At 29.9% G+C, this 11024-nt stretch overlaps 1 protein-coding gene across 1 annotated transcript; it reads left to right on the forward strand.

Moving 5' to 3' along the window:
• Positions 1–1789: 1789 nt before the first annotated feature.
• Positions 1790–4005, forward strand: LOC141691907 (hydroxyphenylpyruvate reductase-like). Its single transcript, XM_074496657.1, has 2 exons — positions 1790–2402; positions 3332–4005. The coding sequence occupies exons 1-2, from the start codon at positions 1977–1979 to the stop codon at positions 3848–3850; spliced, it is 945 nt and encodes a 314-aa protein (XP_074352758.1). The 5' UTR covers positions 1790–1976; the 3' UTR covers positions 3851–4005.
• Positions 4006–11024: the final 7019 nt, after the last annotated feature.

Consider the following 11024-nt stretch of genomic DNA (forward strand, 5'->3'; position numbering starts at 1 on the left):
ATTAACAAAATAGTTTGCTTAATAATTTGTACAATAAATTACGAGCTTATCAATTTTGTGATTCAATTGTAATCGTAAGCCGTGAGATATCATCACTCATCTCATGTAAAGTATCGTATTGGATTTCATACTATTTTACCTCCATTTGTTTCCAACTTTTTAAACGTTAAGCTAAGTATAATTATTTTTATTTCTATATTTAATATTTAACTAAATATATATTATTTCAATGAACTAAGATTACATACCTTTAACATTCATTAAACTCACCAAAATACCACATCCTTCAATTTTTCATGATCATATATATTATATTCCAAAAATTTAGATTAAAATATCTAAATTATCAGCAACTGATACGTGTATTTGCATGTTATCAATACGTATATGAAATTTGTGTATTAACATTTAATACTATATACCCATGACGAACATGCACATTACCTACTTAAAAAAATAGATTGATACGTCATTCAATATATTACATTGGTAGCTGTAGCCAAACAGTTTGAAAATGTGATATTTGAATGATTAACTCTATTTATTTATTCATTTCAATTAAGATTTTAATAAATTTCTTTTGTGAATTCCTGAAATTTAAAAGTATTCAATTTTTTTTAAATCCTTTAAAATATACGGGTATTAATAAGATTAAATTATGAATATATTCAATCTAGATTTTTTCTAAACAAATTTTATTTTAAAAATTTTATTAAAATTTTGTGTGATTCAATTGAAATTTAAAAAATCTAAAGATATTCAAAAGTAAAGGGATCTTTTTTCATTTGTTAAATTGGTGCATTTTAGTGGACTTAATACTGTATGTTTAATTTTTTGATCTTTCTAAAATTCATGAAATTTTAAAATATTTCTTAAAAAAATGTTAAATCATGCGAGATTTTTATGAACTCATTTAAAATCAACAACAATTTTTAAAAAATCATAAGTTATAACCTAATATTAAAATTTAAATTGAATATCAAGAGGTTTTTGTAAAATTAAATTTAAAATTTTATTTGTTTTAAAACTTCATCATATATACTTTATAAATTCAGGAGATTCAAAAATACATTAATAAATCTCTAATTATAAATTATTTCTAAGGTTATCTTGATAAATTATTGTAACATAATAGTTATAATAGCTTTTTGTCAGGATTATAAAATAACAATTTTGATTTCAAGTAATACATAACTTTGTTCAATTTTAAATATATTCGCTTTATATATAATAAATTCGTTTAATTTGTTTTTGTTAACTAGGTACAATAAAATATCAATAAATATACATTCATTAGACGAATAATCTTGTCAAATTAGTATTTGTTTGTAGTTCTGATATAACAGAAAAAATATATATGTGATATCAATATCTTAATTAATGAATAAAATTTTGGGTTTTTTGAGAAATACTAAAGCCCAAATTATTTTTTTGGCATATATATATATATTTAAAATTTGCAATATGTTTTCTTTTAATTTTTATTTATAAAAATACTATTATTCATAATTTTCTGGTAAAAGTACGGCTTTCTGCAACTCGATTCAATAAGATGTAAATTTTACAAGTTTATTTCATTAAAATTTTAAATGCAATTAAAAAAGCTAAATATATATCTGATTATTTCTTATTTTTATAAATATTTTTTTTTTGCCAGAATTTTTATAAATATTTTCAAAAAATAGTTTACGAAAAAATTAGAAATAGTAATATTTTTTTTTATAATTTTTCTAAAAAAATTTGGAGCACAAAGTTATTCATTGAGGTTTATCGGGAATGATATTTTAAAGATGCATGAAGAAGAAATATGACAAGATAAACGACGAGCGGCTGAACTATTATATCTTCAGCACTTTGAAACACAGCCTCACTCACCATTTTTAATTGCCCCCCCAAATTTGTCACACACGCGGGGTCTTTCTCTACGTAAACAATCAACCAAACACAACCCTAAATTCACACAAACCCTAGAAAAAATGGAGTCAATTGGAGTGCTAATGGCCTGCCCAATGTCAACGTACCTCGAACAAGAGCTCTCCAAGCGATTCAATCTCTTCAAGTTCTGGAACTTTCCTCAAAAAGACGCCTTTTTCAAAGAACACGCACTTTCGATTCGCGCAGTGGTCGGTAACGCCACGGCAGGGGCTGACTCGGCGTTCATTGACGCGTTACCGAGTTTAGAGATCGTTTCGAGCTATAGTGTGGGATTGGATAAGATTGATTTGGGGAAATGTAAAGAAAAGGGGATTAGGGTTACGAATACGCCTGATGTGTTGACTGATGATGTTGCTGATTTGGCAATTGGGTTGATTTTGACCACTTTGAGAGGGATTTGTGCTTGTGATCGCTATGTTAGAGCTGGTTTGTGGAAGACTAAAGGGGATTTTAAGCTGACTACTAAGGTATTCGGGTTAAAGTTTTTGTCTTTTTTCCGTAAAGTTAATTGTTTGGTATTTTGTGATTTTTGTATTCTTTTGTTAGTGTTATTTGTGTAGAGGTATGGATTGTGTACATTTTGTTGGGGAAACATGTGATATTTGATTGTTTTCGAGGTTTTTAGTTTAAAAATTGAGTCTTTAACGGTTAGGAATGCGGCTTCTGTTTTTATTCTAGGACTAGAGATAAGGTCTACATACATTCTGCAGAACAAGTTGAGTTTGATGAAAATTGGATGATTACGGATTGTTAAGTGTTTACCGCCAAGAATAGTAAGCTTTGTGTTTGTGTATTTTGTTGATGTTATGCTTTGTCAGTTTTGGTTTTATTTTCGATAAGTTCGTTTAAAGATTTACGCATCAATGAACTAATTTTATGATCGGGCTGAACTATTTTGAAATTTGAAGTAATTCCTTTACGCTTTGGTGAACAAATTATATGATCAGGCTATGTAATTTCTTGACAGTTGGGACTTGGGAGGGTTTGGGAATTGGGAGCTTATCATTTTTCCTCTGCTTGTATGATTTTCAGTCCTACAGTAAAAAAAATCTCTGTTTTAGATTATTAAAGGTTGTCTAGTAATGGGATCCCAACTCAGTTAATGGATTGAGATTGAGATTTCTAAATAAATAATAGAAACTCATTTGCATTTTTATTAACTAGGTTAAAATCCCATGATCCAAACCGCACCTTAGGAGTTTACAAGTTTAATTTGAAGTAAAAGCAGAACATAGGTATCAAGAAATGATATGCTTTATTTTGTTTTAATTGCGATTATAGTTTCTCTACATTTAAAAGTGAGCTCAGACATATTATTTGTTTCTCCTCTGTTCCACTCTTTTTTTATATATTTAAGGTCCATATCTTGTTTTCATTCTATCCATCACTCCTGCAGTTCACTGGCAAAACAGTAGGTATTATTGGGTTGGGGAGAATTGGCTTGGCAATCGCGAAGAGAGCAGAAGCATTTAGCTGCCCAATCACTTACTACTCTAGAACAGAGAAACCAGACCTGAAATACAAGTACTACCCAAGCGTCGTTGAGTTGGCGTCAAACTGTGATATCCTGATAGTTGCATGTCCGCTGACTGCTGAAACTCGCCACATCGTCAACCGTGAAGTGATTGATGCTTTGGGTCCTAAAGGTCTCCTCATTAACATTGGAAGAGGTCCTCATGTTGATGAAGCCGAGCTAGTATCTGCACTGGTTGAGGGCCGTTTAGGTGGTGCAGGGCTTGATGTATATGAAAATGAACCTGAAGTACCTGAAAAACTGTTTGGGTTAGACAATGTAGTCCTCCTGCCTCATGTGGGGAGTGGTACAGTCGAAACTCGTAATGCCATGGCCGACCTTGTAGTCGGAAACCTAGAGGCACACTTCTCGAAGAAACCGCTACTGACTCCAGTGGTTTGACTGTTGTGAAGGCATACAATTATGATTGTTTGAGGGCTTCAAATAGGCCATCCCACTTTATACTCTTTGGTGGACATATATCCTGACTTGAGCTAATATCTGGTTTATAATCATTGTATTGCTATCATCAATTAAATTTGAGTTATATTCTGTTATCACAGCTGGTAACTTTGTAGTTAAACAGATACTATCAAACTATGGGGCAGAGTCCTTTAATAAGTGGGTGGACGCACCAACCCTACTTTAAAGTCGATACCAGCAAGAAGCATTCATGCTTGGTTCATATAATTCATTGTTGCCTTTATATAAAAATATCTTCTAAATAAAGTGTAGGAGCATTCGTTGGCAGGAGGCAGGAGGGCTGCTCATACCGGCAAAACCCAACCCAAAAATGAGCTGTTTAAATTCATGGGTTAGTAGGTTTATTTTTTATTTGGGCCTAGAAAAATATCTATATGTTAATAATTTCAGGATGCAACTTATAATCCTAACAATGGTAGCCTTACTCCTCACCTTGAAAATATTTGAAATTATATAATTCATAAAAATAATCTTGTAAAGTTCTACTTGAAGTTGAAAGGAAACCTGAATAATAGAGTCGAACTGAATATTATACATATATGTCCGGAAATATTTAGAGATAGTAAACCTGAAAACGTTGTGAATAGTTATACACTAAGGTAGTTATAAATTATGTTATTTAGTTTAAGATTCGTAAGAATGCTTTGGTCTAACTTTACTTGTATATACATACATATATTTGGTTATATAATTATATTCGCATCGTGAGTTTATATAACACAGTAAATGTAGATGCATATCGTTAAAATGATTATCATAATTTTATTTATTTCTCCTATAAAGATTAAGCGTGCTGATACCTTTTTTAGCTATGTTTACAATGGGTGCTTACACATTCACTTAAGGTGTAACAAGATAATGGAAGTACTTCCCCAGGTCGTTGGTAAAAAAACACGAAAAAACGCTTCCAGCCAGATTAACTCAACCCCGACCAACCCAATTACCCAACCCATCACAAATTAGCATGGTTGGGCTTTAATATTTTTTTTTTGAGATTGATGGTTTGATATTTTGTTAACCCGAACTAAATGAGTTGTGTCGTTAAAATGATCAAATCGACCTAAATCAGCCCCAAGAAATTCTTCGATTTCTTCCGGAAGCAGATAATTAATCACATGCTTCTCACGGAATGTGCAACATGTTGCGGAAAGAAGCCCCCAAGTAAAGTTATCCTCTTCCTTTTAATATTAAGTATAATCGTATAATGAAAAATAAAAGAAGATTCGGAACTTCGGATTACAATATGGGGTTGATACTGTTATCAATATTTTAACATGAGTACTATATATTATGATATTATGTGGTGACAATCCTATGAAGGGCTAATATGTACAGAATAATATTTAAAAAATATAAATACATAACATTTCATTTTTTTCATCATATATAGTTACAAATTTTAATTATCAAATTAAAAACAAAGTTAGCACAATTTTTTATTTAAAAAATCATTAAAATTTGATTAAATAGTTTAAAGTGGTTTTATAGTAGAATTACATTAAAATTATATTTATCCAAAATTATTTCACAAGAGAATTAAATTTAAAATCATTTTTTTTCAAATTCCAATTGTTAAATATTTTATTATATTTAAATATAATTATTATTCTACATTAACAATGAATTTGATGAAATTTTATAACATAATCAAGGGTTACCTACTATTCTCTTATTTATACAAGAGGGTTCTTTATTAAAGAAAGACACACACATATATAAGTCTAGTACAAAGATTACGATACGAAAGCGCAGCTAACAGCAGAAACCCAAAGGTCAATCTACTCCAAAACTAAGTCCTCGAACTCCAATGATATCCAACTCGAATTTTAGACGAAACCTGAAATTGTAAATAATGAGCTACAAAGCTCAATAAGTACAAATTGACCAACTTTTTAACGGGGAAACAATAGGGTTTTAATAAAACGTTTTTTCTGAAAACAATAATGATTTTGTAAAACAATTTCTAAAATAAATCCAACCCAAAGTTTTATATTTTAAAATTCAGATTTTAGAACAGAACATAGCAGATTTTATTAAAGATCAAAACAGAATAAAACAGAACGAAACGATAATTCTTATAAATACCAAAGTCTTGATATACGGCCACACTTTGTCAATAGCCGGCATCTAATTCTTATTCTTATTATTCATACCACATTTTGCCAGTGGTCGGCATCTAAAGTTCAATAATTGCGCGCCCTTAATAGGTATCTAAAGTTGCACACTTGTGCGCCTAATAAGGGTATCTAAGACTAGTTCCGGAATTATAGCGTAAATTACGAACGAGTTCGAAAACGTAGAGTCTGGATTTCTAAAAATTCTCATATCTTATTTCTTATACAGTTCGAAACAAAATTCTTATATATTATACGAAATTCAGAAAACAGAGTATCAAAACTTTTCCGAAAATAAAAATAAGTCAAAAAGTATTTACCTCAAAACCTGACCAGATCTGAATATAGCATTTTTGACCCTTTAAATGACATTATCTTGAAAAATATAAAACACGAAAGTTGTAGAGAACGAAAATATCTTTCTGAAAAATCTAGAATTAACGAATTCTGACTTACGATGAATTTTCTACAAATTTTACAAGCCTGCTAATTTTTATGAGAAATAGCCCTACGAATTTTATGAATGAAAACGAAGAAGGCGAATATGGTGTATTTATAACGAAACAAAACCCTATATCTTAACCTACAAGTTATCCATATTAGAATCTGGTCCAAATTTTGGGCCCATTCGTCTAACCCAATTTTTAAATCCTAATCATTATCTAATTTTAATACTTTTTATTCTATTATTCTATTATTAATCTAATTCTAAAAATTACGGGAGATTACATATTACCCTCCTTAAAAAGAATTTGGTCCTCGAATTCACAACAAACCAATACATGTCTACGCCCTCTAATATCTTATAGGTCAAGCTTAAACTATGATCCACAAGATCGAATCTTAGGAAATGTACTAGTCACATACCTAATACACTCCGAAGAACAACCTGCTATTGATACCAATTGACACGACGCGCACTTCCGGACTATTAAATCTAAATCGAAAACTTAAACAAAATTCAATTTTAATCCATAAGTCTAGTACAAAGATTACGATACGAAAGCGCAGCTAACAACGGAAGCCCAAAGGTCAATCTACTCCAAGACTAAGTCCTCGAACTCCAATGTTATCCAACTCGAATTTTAAACGAAACCTGAAATTGTAAGTAATGAGTTACAAAACTCAACAAGTACAAATTGACCAACTCTTTAACGGAAAAATAATGGGGTTTTAATAAAACATTTTTCTAAAAACAATAATGATTTTGTAAAACAATTCTAAAATAAATCCAACCCAAAGTTTTATATTTTAAAATTCAGATTTGAGAACAGAACATAGCAGATTTTATAAAAGATCAGAACATAATAAAACAGAACGAAACGATAATTCTTATAAATACCACAGTCTTTATCTACGGCCACACTTTGCCAGTAGCCGACATCTAATTCTTATTCATATTCTTTATACCACATTTTGTCAGTGGTCGACATCTAAAGTTCAATAATTATGCACCCTTAATAGGTATCTAAAGTTGCACACTTGTGCGCCTAATAAGAGTATTTTAAGCTAGTTCTGGAACTATAGCGTAAATTACGAACGAGTTCGAAAACGTAGAGACTGGGTTTCTAAAAATTCATATCTTATTTCTTATACAGTTCGAAACAAAATTCTTATATCTTATACGAAATTCAAAAATCAGAGTATCAAAACTTTTCCGAAAATAAAAGTAAGTCAAAAAGTACTTATCTCAAAACCTGACCCTCTAAATGACATTATCTTGAAAAATACGAAACACGAAAGTTGTAGAGAACGAAAAGATATTTCGGAAAAATCCAGAATCAACGAATTCTGACTTACGATGAATTTTCTGCAAATTTTACAAGCCTTCTGATTTTTATGAGAAATAGCCCTTCGAATTTTATGAATGAAAACGAAGAATGCGAATATGATGTATTTATAACGAAACAAAACCCTATATCTTAACCTAAAAGTTATCCATATTAGAATCTGATCTAAATTTTAGGCCCATTCGTCTAACCCAACTTTTAAATCATAATCATTATCTAATTTTAATACTTTTTACTCTATTATTATCCTATTATTAATCTAATTCTAAAAAATACGGGATATTACATTATTAGTAGACGAATTTTAGAGATAATAAGCACAAGTTACGACGACAAATTGGAGAAAACAAAATTTACTAATCAAATGCTACTACCAGTTCCCGCTTAGATATTATTTTGTACTCGCGTATTTTTTTTTAAATTTGTATAACGGTCTTGAGCGATGTAAGTTGTCGCTACGCAAGTGCATGTGAATCTGTATAGAATTTTTTAAAATATTTACGCGTCTTTGAAAGCAAAAATATCTAAAAGGAGAATTTTATATATTTGTTAATTTAATATTTTACTTTATTAAATTTTTTGTCAAAAAAATTTGTTAGGCTTTAATGTACATTATTATTTTAGAATATAAATAATGTCTAGTTCGAGAATAAAACTGTAAATGTAATAAGCATATCATTACCAAATTTCATACTCATTGTAAGATACATAAGATTTCCGAACTTACTAAATTATTAAATTAAACCAAATTTCTCTAATTTGGAATATAGAGTTTGTTTAAAAATTCATTTTTTTGCATCTTAGAACTATATCCAAATCAATCATTTTCAACCGAGCTGACGATGATATATATATGACTAATTTGCACTTTACATCCCATAATCTTGGTTGAATCTCATTTTGGTATCAGAATTTTGGGACATAACAGTTTGCACCATATACTTATGAAACGCTGACATTTAACATCCCCTCCGCAGATTAATCGTTAACTCAGACGCTAACGTTATCTAACTGGGGTGATAGAGGTAATTTACCCATATACCTTAAAAAAACGCTAAAAAATCATATGTAACGTCGCTGTATAGTCGCCCCCAATTTTACATACCCTAAAAACAATAAACCCCTAATTGTTGCTTTTAAGTTCTCGATTAAACACTAAAATATGTAATCGAGGATGAGGGGTCGTTTAAGGGTTGTTGCTACCGACGGTGAAGGGGACAAAATACCGCCATATCCAGGTTCTATATTATATATATATGTTAGTATGTGTTTGATACATATGTTTTATGTGTTTGATACTACCGTTGATGAGTTTGATACACGTGTTTTATGCTTAAGGCGCTACAAAACCATATGTAATGTCGCTGTATAGTCGCCCCCAATTTTACATACCCTAAAAATAATAAAACCCTAATTGTTGCTTTTAAGTTCTTGATTAAACAATAAAATATGTGATCGAGGATGAGGGGTCGTTTAAGGGTTGTTGCTACGTCGGTGAAGGGGACAAAATACCGCCATATCCAGGTTCTATATTATACATATCTGTTAGTATGTGTTTGATACATATGTTTTATGTGTTTGATACTACCGTTCATGAGTTTGATACATGTGTTTTATGCTTAAGGCGCTAAAAAACCATATGTAACGTCGCGGTGTATAGTCGTCCCGAATTTTACATACCCTAAAAACAATAAAACCCTAATTGTTGCTTTTAAATTCTTGATTAAACACTAAAATCTATGATCGAGAACGAGGGGTCGTTTAAGTGATGTTGCTACCGCGGTGACGGGGACAAATCCCGCCATATTCCGGTTCTAATATACTATACATATCTGTTAGTATGTGTTTGATACATGTATTTTATGTGTTTGATACTACCGCCGGTGATGAGTTTGATACATGTTTTTTATTGCTGGAGTTATTTAAATATTTTTCCATGTCAATTATATTAAATGTCTGCTTAAAAAAACACATTTATTCAGAAAAATGAGATTTGATGAGAAAAATGTGTATTAATTACATTAAATGAATACAATATGTGGTATATGGTTGATCTTTAAAACATAAATTAGAGATACATAAAATAGAATTAATTTTGTAGACATAAATTTATATTAAAAGTTGAAGTGGGCAACTAATTTGGAATATATTTTTTTTAAAAGTGAACATGTAATATGAAACGGAGGGATTATATTTTTGCAATTCACCAAAAATATAGATAGATTAGAATTCGACCCATGTGGCTCAACAGGGTTGTGCATGCAAATCCAAAAACCGGATTATCCGAATTTCTGATCTGGGATCCGTTTAAAAAAATTCAATAATTAGGATATCTGATTCGAATAATTCGAACCATATATCTGATCCGATTTTTTTATAATAAATTCAGATTCAGATTTGGATCATAACTTTTTATAAAACCGGAAATCCGGATCCGATCTGTTGTTTATTTTTTTAACAAAAATAAACTTTTTATATAAATATATGATAAATGATATTTATTTTAGATTTTTTAAAAAAAAGTATTTAATGAGGACATGACTCTATCTTTCTCAGACTTTTAAAATTTGAGGTTAATATCTAATTAACTCAAAATTCCTTATGTATCATCAACAAAATTGATATAAGTGTGTAATAACAACAAATTTATATTGATCGTGCTTGCACATATAACATAAGTGACGGTCAGAAATAATAATTAATGTTTGACGAGTATAAACTAAATAACAACAAATCTGATATAAGTTTATAATAAGAAATACTTTTATACTGATCATCGATTTTTATAGTAAATTGATGTATGTGTCACTATATTTCCCAATTAATAATATAATAATAAAAGTATAGTTTCTTGTATCATTAATTTCACAACTCGAATATGTATTAGCGATCACGTAAATCGTAATTTTCTTAAAATGAAAGTTTAAATTGGATCTGGATAATTTGATTTTCAGTCCGATTTAATCGGATATCCAATTAAATCGAATCCAGATATGAAATGTAATTTTAGCGATAAAAAAAATAACATATCCGGTTTGAAATTTAAAACTGGACCAAATATCAAATTTTGCTCAACCGCTCAATAACGATGTTCCTTGAAATTATAATTTTTTTTTTAATTTCGAAGAAAATATTCATTTAATAGATATCGTCTATGATTGCCGACAAGAAGCAACAAGGCCTAGGCTC

Source organism: Apium graveolens, chromosome 10 (genome assembly GCF_009905375.1).
Source record: "Apium graveolens cultivar Ventura chromosome 10, ASM990537v1, whole genome shotgun sequence".
Taxonomy (NCBI): Eukaryota; Viridiplantae; Streptophyta; class Magnoliopsida; order Apiales; family Apiaceae; genus Apium; species Apium graveolens.

Excerpts from the sequence above, each read along its gene's own strand:
- LOC141691907 (XM_074496657.1), top strand. The coding sequence starts at position 1,977 with ATGGAGTCAATTGGAGTGCTAATGGCCTGCCCAATGTCAACGTACCTC. Across the intron at positions 2,403-3,331 it reads ATTTTAAGCTGACTACTAAG|TTCACTGGCAAAACAGTAGG; the intron begins GTATTCGGGTTA and ends TCACTCCTGCAG.